We start from the raw sequence: 17013 nt of genomic DNA, 5'->3' as shown, positions 1-17013 counted from the left end.
AAGTTTGTGTGAATGTATATATTTTTTTCAACCTGATATTAAATTTGTAAGTGAAACTTGCATGATTTATTGTAAATAGAAATAAAATCTTTTCTAATTGATGCTATCAGTACACCTTGAAACACACCAGCGTGTTATAAACTATCATCCTGAAAATATCATCTGTTTGAATTTGCACTGGTGTATCAGTGACATCAGCACTACTGATGCTGTAAGAAATAGAGAGATATTTTTTAATGCGTATCTGCTCATTAGATTGTTTTATGTAGAAAAGAAGGCCAGCTTTGAGACTAGGTCACAGGCTGACAAGAAACTGCATGTTTTTTGTAGAGTATGAGCAACAGACAGAGTGAAACTAAGTTCAGACAGACCTTAGAAAGGGGAAGTTATTGCAAGCTGCACAGGAAGTTTTAGTGCACAGGCAAATTAATAGATAAGACACAGAAAAGTGGAACTTTGCCATATGAGGAATGTTGGTATCGAAACTGTGTGACGTGTAAAGTACCAAAATAATATATGAGACATAGTTTATGATTCTAATGTTAGAGATCCTGCAACTGGCGTTTGGGCTGTGCAGGGGTCTCTCTCTTCCGGAAGATGATTGAATAAAAAGAAATATAGATGTTTTAATACACTATGAGTCGGTTTTCTCTGATCTATCATGGGGACAAAAGAAATAGATGTAATAGGCATAACCTCCCAGGTAATGTTTTTATTGTCTCCGCCTTAGCTTGACACACCTCCCCACGGTGCAGCCTCTCACCATTTAGTCGAACTGTAACCTGCACTGAAGACAAAGTCACCTGTGTGGCACTCCCTTTCAAACAAGGATATGTATTTTACAAAGGGTCGTATGTTAAGAAATCTTTTTCTTACCTTGATGGTTTTGTTCCTTTCTTTTGCTCTTTGGAGATTTGGCTCTGAACAGTCACCGTCTGATCTGCAAATACCTCCTCAGTTCTCAGCTGATCTGCCTGGTTGTTCGACTATTATCACTGGTGATGTGAAAGGTAAGGAAGGTGAATTAGAAAGGCTTCTGTCATCCAAGAAAAAGAAGAATGTTTTTTCTGAGGACTTCTACATTAATGCAACAGTGAACTGTCAGGCTTACATTGAAAAAAGAGGTTTCATCACAGCTCCTCTCAGTGAGGAAGAGAAAGATTTCCCCATTGCATACTCCATGGTGATCCATGACAAGATTGAGATGTTTGAGCGGCTTCTACGAGCTGTTTATGCTCCTCAGAACATTTACTGTGTACACGTGGACCAGAACTCCTCTGCATCATTCATGAAGGCTGTGGCTGCGATTGCTTCATGCTTTCCTAATGTGTTTGTAGCCAGTAAATTAGAAAGAGTGGTATATGCCTCGTGGTTCAGAGTACAGGCAGATCTGAATTGCATGAAAGATCTGCTAAATACTCACATCAACTGGAGGTACCTGCTTAACACCTGTGGGACAGACTTCCCCATCAAAACAAACAGAGAGATGGTGAGGGCACTGAAGCTTCTCAATGGGAGGAACAGCATGGAGTCCGAGGTGACTTCTGGCTACAAGAAAGGTCGTTGGCAGTATCACCACAATATCACAAAGAGTGTTATCAACACAAATGTGAGGAAAAGTGCCCCACCAATCAGCATCCCCATGTTCTCAGGAAATGCCTACTTTGTGGTCACAAGAGCTTTTGTGGAACATGTGATGGAGGACAGAGAGGTTCAGAAGTTTCTGGAGTGGGAGAAGGACACATACAGCCCTGATGAGCACTTGTGGGCCACCCTGCAGAGGATGCCCTCTGTTCCTGGGTCAATGCCCCAAAATGGGAAGTATGACATGTCAGACATGCTAGCTTTGGCTCGGGCAGTGAAGTGGTCGTATTCAGCAGGAGATATGAATAAGGGAGCCCCATATTACCCATGCACTGGTGTTTACAGAAGATCTGTTTGTGTGTATGGAGTGGGTGACCTCCCATGGCTCCTGAAACAACACCACCTGTTTGCAAATAAGTTTGATCCAGAGGTTGATGATGTTGCCATAAGGTGTCTGGAATCAGTGCTGCGTTTCAAAGCTTTAGGTCATGATCCACTGTCCACTAGGAAAATGTGACCATTGAGTAATACTTACAATGAATTAAAAGTGTCATTCATTATAAGTGAAGTTTGCATTGTTTGTTGTAAGTAGAAAGTCCTTTCTAAGTTACACCCGTAGAAGATCCTGAGTTTTATTTTTGCCTTTAGTGGTTAAAAAGATAAGAATGTTGGGAGGTGTTGTAACAAAGCAAAGGGGTCTAATGCCTTGGTTTTTCAACAACTATGGAGAATTAGATTTTTTCAGATCAGCAATAATTTATACTAAAATGTCAGTCATGTAAATGTAAAATCCCGTGGCTGTCACTGTTCCTTGTCATTTTTGGTACTTCTTTCAAGCCTTCTTGTAGAGCTGTTAATAGTTTCTTGTCAGTGAAACCTGTAATTGCAGTGCCATCTAGTGGAGCTCAAGTATGGCAGAAGAGACACGCAAAGGTGAAAAACATTGCTTAAAGTATGTCTATTAAACTTTCACAACAGATCATTTGAAATTCAAATCTTTTCTTTTTAAGTGTATTGTTTTTGTATTGTATTTTTTTTATATTGTATTTAAACAGAGGTTTCTCAAATTTTGTCCTTGCAATTACTAGGTAGTTAACTCAGCTCACATTGTCTCAAGCAAAAGTTTTAACCTAACTGAAAGCACATTTACTGCAGAACTACTGCATTAGGCTACATTTTTATTTCCATATAGACAATTAATAGCTGAGTGCACGTTGCCTTTTGTTTTTGTTCTTGTAAATTCTCATTTCCTGTTAAACATACTTTTGACCACTACAGAACTATTGTAGCGCAAAAACTATCTTGTTATTCCCAAAAATTTTGCATTACAAAAAAAAAAAAAAAAAAGATCTAAAACTAATAATAACAACAATAATAAAAGATACAAAGCAATCAGATTGGATCCATGGCTTTACTTTGAAGGAAATGAGAAAATAAAGACCTACATCCTTGGTTCAGATAGTTTCTTTCGCAAGTGTTCACCCCCAACAAGCAAAAACAGTACATTCAAGTGAGGGGCCAAAAAAAAAAAAAAAGAAAAAAAAGAAAAAAAAAAAAAAGATCGAGAAAAAGAAAAAAAAAGATAAAATAAAAACAAAGATTTCCTTTCCCCAGGCAGGATTTTAACAGAGAACATCAGCAGTGAACAGTGAACAAGATGCCATTAAACGTGTTCTATCCAATGCCACTCAGTGAGTCAGTGACCTAATACGCAGTTTAAAATCAGATCCATCATAAAAATATATTAATTTATTTCCTTTGACACCTTTTGAATATAAATATATAATTTTAAATGTAATAAAGTAGAACATGCATCAACCACTTGTAACAAGAGTGCCTCAAATAGTGTACATACACCAGTAGCTACAGGGAAACCAATGCGCTTAGTTTGACATGAGATACAGGAGTAAATAAAAAAGGATTAAAAGGTTTATGACAGCATGTGGACAAAGTGCTGCAGATCAAACTGGTTGACACAGAAATGCAGCACAAAAACAAAAAACAGTTCCAACATGTAACAGGCAGCATCATGTCAAAAAGGCACTTTCTTGATGCAAAGAAGCCTCCAGTCCCATCACCCAGAAAACAAACATGAATGGCTGCAGTCCTCAACATTCTTCACCGTTCCTTTCCACGTCTCGAAGCGTGAGCCAGGTCACTCCGGGACAGTAGCAGCTGCGCTCTCCGTTTTGCCGTGCATGTCCTGATCGATTCTGCACACAAGTTTAGTGGTCATTAAAACTGTACAAAATCTGTAACACTATCAAAATGGGATTTTTTGGTGTCAGGATTATTTCTATACACAGGAATGTATAAAAATGATCAGACTCACTAGACCAGTTTGCCCAAAAAAAAAAAATTTAAAACGCTAAAATATATACAAATCCCAATTTGTATATTGTATATACACATGTATATATTTTGTATACATGCAACTTCTTAAAATGTCTGATCAGTACAAAGATCAGTACCAGCTGTATCGTTAAAAGTTTCCTGTTTCCATTGAAAAGTGAAAAATTTCTACTTTGGCTTCTACTTTAGCAGTAAAAATACATTAAATATTGCCAGAAAAGCCTTTGTCTTGCTGAATACCATCTCTTCCTGAGTGGTCATTACTGAATCAACAATAAGCAGAATATTAAAACTGAAAGAAGTGGCAATTACCAAAAATCAGTGGGCAGCGGGTAAGCAGTGAGTCATGCAAAGAGCTGTGAGAATGAACAAACCGTGTGTTCAGTGAGAGCCAGTTACTAAACCATGTGAGGCCACGGCTGCAGTGCCACCAAAAACCACAGTGACTAAGGCGAGCTACTTCCTTACTTGACCCCATTCATTTGTACACACGAACAAACTTACCAAACACCAACCTCCTCAAAATAAGAGCCTGTTTTTCACAAGATAAATGCAAGTAAGTGCAACTTAATGCCCTGGCTTTTTTTACCTTAACAAGCAGCAACACATTCAGCTTCCTTGAAACCTTATCTTCATGTAGCTTGTGAAGTTATGACTTGTGACAGCAAGTATGAGCTGTGAGCAAGCACGCTCTGCGGCTTAAAAAAAACAAACAAAACTAAGTGCTGAATACAATTTTAAGGTAGCTTTGAGGTAATAAATGTAAATGCAATAGTCTTTTGGGGATGATCTTCACAAAAGTGGCTCAGAAAATCTATTTAGCTGGTTAAATAATCACCAAGTCACCTATTTTTTGGAGACCAAAAAATGTACTCTCAATCTGTTAATTAGGAAGGTAAATCCTGAATCAAATCAGATGAACATGTGGGGAGTTGAAGAGGAAAGCTGTTGATTCGGGACAAGCAGTAACTAAAAATCATCCAACTATGAAAATGAAAGAAAGTTAGGTGTCTTGGTGCATTTCTGAAAGCCAACTCATCATTTCTCTGTTAGTTTTATGAAATGCAGAAGATGCGGAAGCTGACCCTGGGTGAAAGTGCATATACCTTTTACGGCTTTTCCTATTTTTTTCCTCGTCAAACCTTAAGAAGGGGGCAGGGAAATCGGGTTAGGCAGAAGAAGAAACACACAGCCGACAGCAACCACACATCCAAAAGAGAAAAACATTTTACTGAGTTTCACTGAGTCAAGATGAGTTATTTGTGCTGCCTTTTTAAATGCCGTGACGATACAAGATTTGTCACGTGCAGAGCCTCAAAGAAGAAGACAGCATGAGTAATTTGTAGTGCAGCTCAATAATTATGCATATTAGCAAAGAAATGAAGACTACGATATTTAACAGCAGCTTATAGAATACTTACAAAACAACAACCTAAGCTGTGTATACACTGGAAGCAATATGTAGTGACGTGGCAATAAAACATTGCCATTGTAACATGGGATCATGCATATATGATGATAATAATAATAAAAATCATAATAATAATAATAATAGTAATGCTTATGGGCTTTGGGCAGACTGTATCTCCTGTATAATGACGCAGTGTGCACATTTAGGTCAGTGGGACACAGCTAACTTACGGCCTACCCTTGCCACGAGGAAAACCACTATAATGCAACACAGACATCAGTGCTACAAACACCATACTTACTGTTTGATACAATCTGGTATGGACACATACTCCATTGGAACCAGGTCAGCAAGGTCTGACAAGCTGTACACGTACTTGATTTTCTGACTAAATTTGGAGCTGTGAAAAAGAAATCAGAAACATTCAGAATAAAGAATGTCTTTGACTTGTGATTACCTTTTTACATTACAGTTACCTTATGAAAGGTTTGGTGAGTGCCAGCAGGGTGCGAATGAACCAAGAGGGGTGTACGATTATCAAGGATTTCAGATTCTTCCGTAGCCTGTACAGAAGAGTGAGGACAGGTGTTACGATCTGATGCTTATTTGTCTGAAGTGACCCAAATATCTATGTTCTCATATTGTCTGTCTTTTAAAAACCTGTTTTCCAAGTTGTGCAACTCACTCACCTCCTATCAATCTGCTGATAGCACTTTCTAAGCCAGCCAACAGTTGGCATCTTCTTACGAGAGGTCGCCCCGTTTAAATACACAATCATATAGTTCTCAGCAACCAAAAGCTCCAGTGTGCCAATGACGTACCTGGAACAAGAATATCGCATTTGACACAGCTCTCTAAAATGTGCGAAGGAACTAAATTTCAAATAAAAACTCACTTGAATAAATTCTCCATGATGTATCTGTAATTTGGCTGATTGCTCTCCGGCATAAAGCACACAGCAAACACAATTACGGCATTCAAACCGTCTCCATAGTAACCTGCAATGAGAGATTCAAACGCCACAAAGTCATTTTTAATATTTAAAAAAAAAAAAAAAAGGAATTCATACTGTGAATACACACAAGCTGATTGAATCATGTCAAACGTGTACCGGCAATACAGTTTATTCATCCACTGCTGCTACCAAAGAACCGATCGGATAAAATATGAGCCAATCATAACATTGTTTTGGGCTTACTGTGTCTATAAGATTAATTAGCATGCCATTTGTTCTTTGCTCTGGTGGGAGGAGCCAGACTATGGCTTTGATTGTGTCATCACTGGATTTAACCGTTAATGAAGCCATAATCTTGTGAATCAACGTTTTGTAAAAGTGTAACCTCTGTGATGAAAGCTTTTTAAGCCTCAAGCTGGGGCAGATATACCTAAGTGTCTTTGTTGTCAGATTTCACCGATGACTCTATAAATGTAGTTTTCATGTCCTGGCTGCAGCTGGAATTAAGATTAGGAATCACTCGTAATTTATTTAGAGAGGCCCTTAAAAATAATACTTCTAATAAGTACAGTGAGATGCTGCCAAATTGTATGTAAAGTTTCAAGACTTGCTACTAGAGGTACTTCAATGGTACTGGCCTCCATGGCTGATGACTCTCTTGTAAGGTTCAATGGCCTTCATGTCCACTCTGTGTTCCTGGTCTCCAATACGAAGCATCTTCCAGCGTCGACTGTCTTCCCTCTCCTCTGAGGCCGAATACTCGTGAACTGACTCCACGCCTTTCTGTAGTAGTTCTGTGGGTTTTGGCTTAGGAAGATCATCTGAAGGAGAAGAGGCAAGTTAAACTAACAACTTGAATGCTGCAAACTTAACACATGATTCAAATCAGATTCCTTTTGGTCAAATGTGATACAATTTTGAGATCACTCGATAATTCGTATTTTAAATTTCAAATCATATGCACATTTATTTTCTTGCTTTAATCTTGTGTATCTTGAGGGATGTTCTTTCTCTGAATCAACACCAACATTCACATCCTCAATTCCATACGCTCACTTCACTTTTTCTGGGGAGAAAATTCATAATTTCCTGTAGGAAAGCAAAAGCAAAACACACTTCTACTGTAGAGTGCTGCATTTGCTCAAATGCCCAAGGATATCTGAGGATCGTTTGTAAGATTTACAGCATAGCTGCATGATGTGCAGAATGTCAAGTTCATCATGCAGACATCAAGGAAAGTACTCACATGATCACATGATATCAAGCATGCAACAAGCAAATCAAAACTTATGAAACCGTGAGATTAAATCAAACGGACAAACTTGAGTGTGTTTTCTGTGAAGAGGACCAAAATGTTCTTAATTTAATTTAATTCTAATTGTCTGGTCTCATGTCTTGTTTGATTTTGGAACAATATAACTTAATACAAGTTTAATTTAAGTTTTATGCTTAAGGCATTTACTCTTTTATTACTGTGTTAAGCAACTGCGGCAAATCAATTTTCGTGCAGAGATCAATGAAGTTTTCTTGTTCCAGTAGTTATTCTCTGAAATTTGAATGCTTTTAAATTGTGACTCACTGAATAACTGATAATCAAACAGGACAAAATGGCCAACAATTTCACCATTAAGTGATAACCTGCTATTGTTTACTCAAGCAGGAACAATTGAAAGAAAGGGGGAGATGAATCAAATATATTAAGTAAAAATGAAAGGGTATGAAATATGGTGGGGAGGAACAAACCAAACGAACAAAAATGAAAAACAAACAAAAAAACATCTTGATTTGTTTGAAAAATAAAAAGACAGCTGTCCAAAAGATCTTACCACAAGGAACAGAGAAACCTGTTGCTGGCCTGCAGCCTGTTTCCAGGCAGAGAATGGAAACAATTCTTCCAAGTGAAAAAGAGGAAGGCAGCAGTGTGGAAACAAAAAACAACAAAGCATATTTTAACCACACTGCAGGCAGTCAGCTGCCTAAGCAAACCTGTAAAAAATACAGGAAGAAAAAAAAAACAAAAAACACATGGACGCAAGAACCCAGATATTAAAAAAAAAAGACCGGAGAACTTCTGTTTGTTGTGAAAAAAACATCCCAACTAGACCTCATCTAAAAGATGATGTGTAACATCTGCCTTTAAATAAGCAAAGTGAAACAATGAGGGTTAAAGGATAATACCAGAAGTACCAGACCAATATTTTTAATTATTTTTAATTATATATAATTCCTACCTTCCCATTCAAATTCATTGCTGTTGTCCGAGGGCGTGTCCATGTCACTGAGGTCTAGCTCTGTGCTTTCATCCAGCTCGTCAGAGAGAAGAGAACCTTCACTGCGGTCAAGAGTGAGACTGATGTCTGGAGCTGCAAGTTTTTTCTTAGTCTTCTTGCCATGATTCACTGCGTAGCCTAGGGTAGGATGTCAAATCAATAATGATTATACGGTCTACTGTGAGAACAGCTTTTTGAAAGGTTCAAGCTTTTTCAGGTCAGAGATAACACAGTGATTACATGTGGTGAGCAGTTCTTTTCTGGTGCGTCTCTTATTTAAGTAGGGATTGAAATCATGGGTTGGTAGGAAGAGGCATTTTAACCTATTGCATAGGCAGTATTCTTGTTGGTACTTATTTTAATGTGTGTGTGCATTTCAACTAAAAGTGAATGCAGGGCTTTTCATTTTGACAGTATTTTTAATGTGCAGTCTTACCAGTTTTCCTTATAAAAGAAATTATAAAAACTTTCTACTGCTAATACCAAAAAAGATCTATTTTAAATTGGTATTTAAAGACAGAAACGGAAGAGCAAATTTAAGAATTTATGGAGGGAAAATATCCAATAATAGTTAGAAATATGCACTAAAATATGCTATAAAAATTATTTTTTGAAACTGGCTCAGAGAAATTAGTCCATGTATTCATACTGGGGAAATGAAACTACTGTAATGCTCTATTTGGCAGATTATCCAAATCATCAGTAGCTTGTTCAGAATGCAACCAGAACCTTCACACATACTTGTAAATTTGAACATATTACCCAAATTTTGAAGTGCCCCCAGTTCAGTACGGAATTTACTTTAAAATGCTTCTATTAGTTCATAAAGCCCTCAATGGTTTGGCTGAACAGTAGATCTCTGACTTCCTCAGTATCTATAACCCAATTAGACCTCTCAGGCCATCAGGTGCAGACATTTTAATGGTTCCAAACATCTTGGATATTTGGCACACAGAGCAGCAGATGCAGATGGGGATCGAACCACCAACTACCTGATTAGTAGATTAGCCTGCTCTACCACCTGGCTGTAGCTCAGCACAAAGTGTGTGTGTTACCTTGTATTTCTTTGTCAAGTTTTTTTTATTTTTTTTATTTTTATCTTTTATGACATTGAGTTTACATGTCATGAAATGTGCTATATGAATAAAATTGAAATCGACATTAATGATATTGTTTATATACTCATAACAAAAAGGAAATCTCTTTTCCAAATTTCTATAGCAATGAAAGCAGAACTGACAATGCCAGGGATAATGATTACTAAAGTATTTAATTAGCTCCAGAGCCAGTTTAATACTATGCTTTGGTACTTCACAGAGCTTGTTTATGAAAAAATACTTTTCAAATACTTTGAAGTTCAGCCAACACTAATGTGAAGCTTGGCTGGTATAGAAATTAAGTGACACTTTCAACATTACAGTCTTTTAAAATGGAAATTTTGGTTTCAGCAAACATCATTCCACTGCAGCTTGGCAAAGAAATATCACGGTATAATTTGAAGCATGTGCGGTAACGATATATATATCGCGATATATTCTTTTCTTCTGTATAACGTATTTTTACACACCATTGGGCACACTTAAAATCATTTAATTTTCTCAAAGATCAACAGTGTGCCTTATGTATGAATTCTGGTTGTGGTTACCAACCTCAAACAGATTTTATGTAGTACATGGCGCGCAGAAATCTGTCAAAAATGTTTCAGTACGACTTTGGTAAGCTATGAAGGCGCACCGCTTGATGGATTGCCGGAGCATTACGGCTGCCGTAGTGAGGAGCCTTGCGGAGTAATCTGGGTCCAAAACTCTGTCTGCTTCAGGTCCCAAAGTCAAACAAACACTGCAGCATCACTGAGAGTTAAAAACTGTCTAAATTCTTTCACCTTTAATAAAATGATCAGCGTTGCTGCTTTACCAGGTGTAATAATTACGTTTAACATCCAGGCATCCATGAAAACAGAATTTATTTTTAACAGAGTTAGAAGTTAGCAGGAATGTCACTACCCGATCCGTACCGGAAACCCGATCGGTACCCCGCATGCGCGAAAGGTTTCTACTTCCGGTCGTAGCGTTTTACGATAGTTATGGGTCAGAGTATCTGTTAAGATGTTAAGAATAACAAGTATATCTTAAAATGTTTGCAATAATGAAGCATTTCAGTACAATGTAGACAAAAACGAAAAATAAAAAGAAAGTTACGGATCAGGACTCCCCGATCCTTACTGCGCATGTGCAGATGTTTTCTTTTTCTTCTGTTCGTTTAATGGCAGTTTACTCCCCAGTGTACGAGGATACCGCCACCTGCTGACGGAGCGAATAAACCCTATTATAGGGCAGCACGGTGGCACGGTGGTTAGCACTGTTGCCGCACAGCAAGAAGGTCCTGAGTTCAATTCCACCATCAGGCCGGGGTCTTTCTGTGTGGAGTTTGCATGTTCTCCCCGTGTTTGCGTGGGTTCTCTCCGGGTACTCCGGCTTCCTCCCACGGTCCAAAGACATGCAGCTTGTGGGGATAGGTTAATTGGATAATCCAAATTGCCACTAGGTGTGAATGTGTGAGTGAATGTGAGTGTGAATGGTTGTCTGTCCTTGTGTGTTAGCCCTGCGACAGACTGGCGACCTGTCCAGGGTGTACCCTGCCTCCCGCCCTATGACAGCTGGGATAGGCTCCAGCGCCCCCCGCGACCCTGAAAAGGATAAGCGGAAGCGAATGGATGGACAAACGTGTGTTAAATCTGATTTAGCGATAGTCGAGTGTGTTTATGCTTGTCTGTGAGGAGAGGATTGTTGGAATAGTGATGATGATGTGCGCTATCACTGTCAATTGTCAGTAAACACTTAATCTGGCTGATGAATCTACACGTGAGATATTACAAAGTCTGCATTATTAACTCTGTAATTAGGCGCCATTCTTCTTATTTTACGGCGCTGTTGCTCAATCGGGGGACGCTCTCTGTTGAGGAGAAAAGCATGAATTTCTTTGTATACGGATTATCCATTGTTTAAATGTCCCGGGCAGTCGAAAAGGAGGCAGAGCTGTTGAGAAATGCTAGGAGCTAACTGGGCGCTAACCGTATCATTCAAATATATTGAATGTCGCAATGTTGGCAAAGAGAGGAAGTGACGGAAGATTTGCGCATGCGGGGTGCCGATCGGGTTTCCGGTACGGATCGGGTAGTGACAAGGAAGTTAGCTCGCTAGTTTCCACCTAAACATGATATTGCATGTTCTGACTGAGAGATCTCTGAAAAATTCAAACGTACAGCTCTGCTGTCATTTCCAACATAAATGAAGACAGAAAACTAAACAGCAGTGACTTTGTAGGGTTACTGAAGTTGAGCTAGCTGGTATATAGTGATGTGCTACGTGATCGCTAGCAAAACAGCTACGTTAGCATAACATTAGCACAGTGAAGCTGAAGGATGGCTGTTAACTTTTTTCCACTCGATAAATGTTAACGTGAGGGTTTCTGGTGGTTAGGGACATATACAATCACATGTCGGGATGCTGTAAACGGACCAAACTTCAGTCAGGAGAACATCTGAGATAATCCATTCACAATACGAGGTTAGTCATTAATATACTGCAACAACATGGAATAGAGCAGCTGCGAGAGAATTCAGCAAAAATTAATCAATGGTACGGAAGTCTAGGAAGTGCAGTTTTTGGCTTTCCCCGTATTCCAAAAGTGCTTAGTCTCTTTGCTATTACCGTCGCTCGACATAATTTGCAGATGATATTGTTTGCAGCCGCTGCAATGCTTTCGACCAAAACAGGCGCAGCTTGATGACACCATCAACATTCGCTATCGCAGTAAAGTCAAAATCTCTACCGTTGGCCAATTTTATATTGTTTCTACCGTATACCTTTTATACCGCCCACCCCTACCTGAGAGGATTTTGTACTAAAAAGACCACGTCAGAAATTACTCTTTTGATTTGTAAAACTCAGACTGCTCAGGCCTCAGTTTCAGCTGAATGCACATGAATTGAAGATCAACCAGTATCTCTTTTAACTTCCATATGGCCATGTGCATTTTAAAATGCAAGAACTTTGTTCTTCAGTGTTCTGTTTTTGACTGTAGCAATGCAAAGAACAGTATTGTGTTTTCATTACCAGAGTTTCCTGCCTCAGAAGCTTCTGCAAAAAGCTCATCTTCAAGCTCCTCTTCCTCTGGGAGAGGCCTAAGATTCATACAAAAGATAATGATACATTCAACAGATTCACGGTTAATGGGACTTTGAAAAACCCAAACATGTGATGCAAAGCTATGAAGCATGATATAAGTGCGATTGAGACAGTACCGTGGAAAGTCCTCATCCTGCCACTCTTCCTTAAGTTCAACTCCTTCCATTCTGAGGCGGGCTTCTGTTGTGGCAACTGACTCTTGACGTTCAAGGCTGGGAATGAAAAGGGGAAAAAGGTTGAACAATCTGTTATGGTTAACAATCTCTAACTGCTTGATTGTTGTCTTGCACTTGAAAATGTATCAAGATCAGGAGGAGGGCAAGCGGAAATTATCTGTGAAATCCAAACGTGTAATTGGGCATCTTAAAACAATGACTTGTTTAGTCTTAAAATGATTAAGGGGAAAATGCAGACGCACTCCTGATGTGCTGAAAGTAAGGCAATTTTTGTCCTTGGGCTAATACATCATCAATTAAAATCTTCAAAAAGTCAGTGTATAATAGGTACACTTGGCTACACAAAAGCACATGAGCATACACTGTACGAATAAAGAAGGAAGAACATCTGCCATAATAACTGGATTTATTCGAAACAAATCAATTCGATTTTAAATTAATAAGCTGACAAGTAATTTTACTTAAGCTATACTAATGCAAAAGGTACCCAACAAACCCAAAAAACAAAACAGTCCTCTAATACTCAAAATGCTGCCAACTTAAAGAACCAATATACGTTTACAGGTCTGTAGGTCCAAAATAAGGGTTGGCATTTTTGAGTAATTTTTGACCCCCAAGAACTGTAAGGAGGTGAAAAATATCTTTGACCCTTACAATGAAGGCACCAGAGCCTGCAAGTATTGATTCACCCACCAATATTACTTATAATTGCAAAACTAAAATCTTCTTTACATATCACTACTATGCATGTGTCACATTCATGTTTATTAAAGGAAATAATATCTAAAATATTGAACTCATAAAATAACTAACTATTGGTATTGATCCTAAAAATCCTATATCTGTCAGGCTACGTTTTCATTGCCAACAAAGTAGAGCAACTGTAAAGTGTGGGGTAAAAAGATTATGGAGATAAAAGCATGTTTTTGGACTGTATATTCAATATTGTGGCTTTTAATGATTAAAGCAACCTAAAAGGAAGTTTATCCTCATTGCCTGTTTTCAATTAATAAAATGTCTTAACATGAGACAAAAGTAATCATATGAAATAGATGTTTGAAAATCTCAGTTTCAGTAGCTTCTTAAAAAGCTTACAAGCTTGTGCTAAGGGCTTAGTTTATAAACCGACTGCTCACCAGTGCAGACCAATGGTATCTGTATCCATGTTGTACCAAGCTCCCTTTGATGCATTAATCATATAGACTGCGGAATTTGTACTTCCAGACACACAAACATTCTGGGCATTCAGTACTCAACATTTCATAATATGTCAGTTTAGCTGTCTACTTGTACATGGTGCTAATCCTCACATTACATCTGAAATCCAACTGCTACAGGAATGTAGTTTCCTGAGAGGGAACCATTGCAATCAATGCAAATGGAAGCATATAGAAAGAAATTAGCTACATTAAAAAGTCAAAAGGAAAAGATGACAGAAATTTTAAAGGTGTAATTATTATACTGAGCACAATAGAGAACTGAATTAATATGGATATCAGTGGGGGATGGTTCAACTATGGAAAAACTTTAAAGATGCAATGCTAATTTGTTTAAATAAAGCTCAAGGCAAAAGTAAATGTGTTACCAGTTAAGAAGTCATTTTTCATATTCATAATTTCAACATAAATGAAACAAATACAAGATTATTGTAAGTTTATCATTCTATCTACATTTATTTTTGCTGCGTTTTTCTGTTTTAGTTATGTGAAGGGTTGAAGTCTGTTACCATTCTTTATAGCTCCCTCCAAGTTAATATTCACAATACTTAGTTTAAAAATCCCTCAGGGGTGCAGAGCAAAGTGCACTAATGTCTGTAGAGAAAACCTTCAATTTCACATCTTAACAAGTTCAGAAGTTACCGTAGGCAAACCTTTGTAAATGACCAGTTTGGCTAAACTGAAACAGCTTTTTCTGAACTTAAGATCTGCAAAGTAATCTGATGGTCCTGAATTAGTTTTGGGATGGCTGGTTTCCAACAGTTTCTGGCAAGATGTTGAAAACAACTATTTTTAGAGCAAAGTACCAGTGCTACAAAGACGTAGATGAACTCTGAGGTTAAATGATGACATTTTTGGAAGTTAACTCCTGGACAAGCAATTTTCAAGATTACTGCAAAAAATGTAAAATAATAAATAAAAAACACACCTATAAGTACAATGTTTTAGAGTATCCACGCCATGTCAAGTTGCTTATTTTTTCCTGCATGAAAAAAACATTACTGACAAATATCTAATAAGAGAAATGGAATGAAGACACAAGAGTGATTGGCTCCCAGTAAGCAATATTTATTGACAATAATAGTTAAGGATAGGTGGCTTGTCAATTCTGAAATCCATAGCTTTGACACATCTTTCTGCAGAGGATCGATGTTGTGCTAAAAAGTGACTCCTGATTTTTCCATGTTTCTTTTTTAATATGTAATATGAATTTTTAATGTCAATGAGACTTTCAACCTGAATAAATAAAAGGACATAAAAGTCACTCTTCCAAAAACTGATTTCAGTTTCTACCCTATGACAGGGATGCTTTTCTGGCTGAAAATGACTTCATTCATGAGAGACATGTCTGAGATATATTTCACAGACTGTAGGCCAATGATACGACGCTCTTTGGCACGCCACCGGAGCCTATCCCAACTGACACAGGGCCGTCAGACTACGCTATAACCAATACAAAGGCAGATAAACAAACAGTCACATGTACACCTAGGTCCACTTTAGAACCACCGACAAAACTATCGTTTGACTCTGGGAGAGACTAAACCATATCTGTGCTAATTTTCTCATAGTTTGCTTCTATGTAAGGAAAACACAAAAATGTCTAAATACACACCTTCCAGTGGCTCCAGCTGGTGAGCGTGGCTGGGGAACGCTCACCGGGGTAGAGCTTTTTCCTCGTTGCTTCTGCACATTGTCTGGAGTCTTCCTTTCTTGTGGCGTACCGCTTGTTTTGGTTAGACTGTCTTGAAACTCCTCTTCGCCCTTTTCTGCAGCAGAAGCTGTGCTATTTTGCAATTCGTCTGTTTCCTCGTCATCGCCTTCTCCCGATACACCGGATGATGACGGGCTGGAAGTCTGTCTGTTTCCCAAATCCTCAAGAGTCCTCCTGGGTGTGACAGTATCTGGGCTGCTATTGTTCAAATTCATATTACTTACACCCTTCAGCACCGCTTCACTCTCAATCACATCCGATGCCATAAGTTTCTCGGTTGTCCCGGTGGTACAGCAGATCAGAGTTAAAGAGTCTGACCGTGAAACGCTTTAATCACCGTTCAGCTCCTTGACCAACTCAACCAGAAAGAAAAATCTGACTTACACAACTTCTTTGGAAGTTTGTGGCTAACAGGATAGCTCTCGTCTGCTGCACAGCTAGCCCAGAGACGTGGCGCTAGCAGCTAGCTATGCCAACTAACAGCATATCTCATTAACCAAACAGTGTCAAATATCACGCGAAGTCTACAGATAGTCACCTTTTCTAAATGCGTCACGGTGTTAACTCAAGAGTCCTAAAGAGTTCTAGCTTTGCAGAAGCATAGGTGCGCAGTTATCCTACTTATCAGTTTCCTTCCTTCCTTCCTCCAAGTCCAGAGGGCTCTCCGGTGGACGTAACACATTCAGTCAGGCTAGCTTTGGGGTTAGCAAAGTTTAGCCACGACAAAACAAGCTTTGTATTCCAATTAACGCTGTCTATGAGCCAAAAAAGAAATAATTCGGCAGTCATCAACTACAGCTCAACGTAAAGACAGTCTTTTCTTGGACCCATGTTAAATACAAAGACTACTTCCTTTTAATTTGCCGACACACGAACCTCGGCAACTAAACGGCAGAAGTTAACCGTTTGCTAACAACGCCTTGCTCTATCATAGATATGCATACAGTTTATGGTCAGCGGAGTTGCCAGTTGTGTTTCCTGCAGATTCTTCGGCATAAACGACACAGTTTGTGGTCACGTGTGATTTATGAATTTATTTTTTTGTGTGCAAGCACACAAAAGCACGCCAAATTTCATTAAAATGTCATTTTGGTGCACTGTAAGCTTTTCTTTTTACTGCCCTGCTGTGACCACGAGTAACATAATG

The 17013-nt window shown here is 38.6% G+C and overlaps 2 protein-coding genes across 4 annotated transcripts; one reads left to right on the top strand and one right to left on the bottom strand.

Annotated features, from left to right (window-relative positions):
* The first annotated feature begins 770 nt into the window (after positions 1 to 770).
* On the top strand, positions 771 to 3606 carry LOC146704597 (beta-1,3-galactosyl-O-glycosyl-glycoprotein beta-1,6-N-acetylglucosaminyltransferase 3-like). Its single transcript, XM_085461853.1, has one exon. The coding sequence runs from the start codon at positions 833 to 835 to the stop codon at positions 2099 to 2101; it is 1269 nt and encodes a 422-aa protein (XP_085317979.1). The 5' UTR covers positions 771 to 832; the 3' UTR covers positions 2102 to 3606.
* bnip2 (BCL2 interacting protein 2) lies at positions 3307 to 16907 on the bottom strand. 3 transcript variants are annotated; one of them, XM_085461850.1, is made up of 11 exons: positions 15768 to 16894; positions 12876 to 12971; positions 12688 to 12755; positions 8534 to 8710; positions 6941 to 7123; positions 6243 to 6345; positions 6037 to 6168; positions 5824 to 5910; positions 5649 to 5747; positions 5043 to 5078; positions 3307 to 3797 (listed from the first exon to the last, which is right to left on the bottom strand). In XM_085461850.1, exons 1-11 carry the CDS (start codon positions 16130 to 16132, stop codon positions 3740 to 3742), a joined length of 1404 nt encoding a protein of 467 aa, XP_085317976.1. In that variant the 5' UTR covers positions 16133 to 16894; the 3' UTR covers positions 3307 to 3739. The 3 variants fall into 3 exon arrangements, with proteins under 3 accessions (XP_085317976.1, XP_085317978.1, XP_085317977.1); XM_085461851.1 differs by lacking the exon at positions 3307 to 3797 and adding an exon at positions 4526 to 4634 and having other exon boundaries at positions 15768 to 16907; XM_085461852.1 differs by lacking the exon at positions 5043 to 5078 and having other exon boundaries at positions 15768 to 16892.
* Between the last annotated feature and the right edge of the window lie 106 nt (positions 16908 to 17013).

Source organism: Copadichromis virginalis, linkage group LG7 (assembly GCF_057382275.1).
Source record: "Copadichromis virginalis isolate Kocher_CV1m ecotype Utaka linkage group LG7, C_Virginalis_male_GT1.1, whole genome shotgun sequence".
Taxonomy (NCBI): Eukaryota; Metazoa; Chordata; class Actinopteri; order Cichliformes; family Cichlidae; genus Copadichromis; species Copadichromis virginalis.
The sequence above is the reverse complement of the archived record's forward strand: the minus strand, read 5'-3'. Positions and strand labels throughout refer to the sequence as shown.

Coding starts and splice junctions, on each gene's coding strand:
- LOC146704597 (XM_085461853.1), top strand. CDS start 833: ATGTATTTTACAAAGGGTCGTATGTTAAGAAATCTTTTTCTTACCTTG.
- bnip2 (XM_085461850.1), bottom strand. CDS start 16,132: ATGGCATCGGATGTGATTGAGAGTGAAGCGGTGCTGAAGGGTGTAAGT. Junction 12,972..15,767: donor CCAGCTGGAGCCACTGGAAG/GTGTGTATTTAG, acceptor TTTCATTCCCAG/CCTTGAACGTCAAGAGTCAG. Junction 7,124..8,533: donor CAATGAATTTGAATGGGAAG/GTAGGAATTATA, acceptor CTTCTCCTTCAG/ATGATCTTCCTAAGCCAAAA.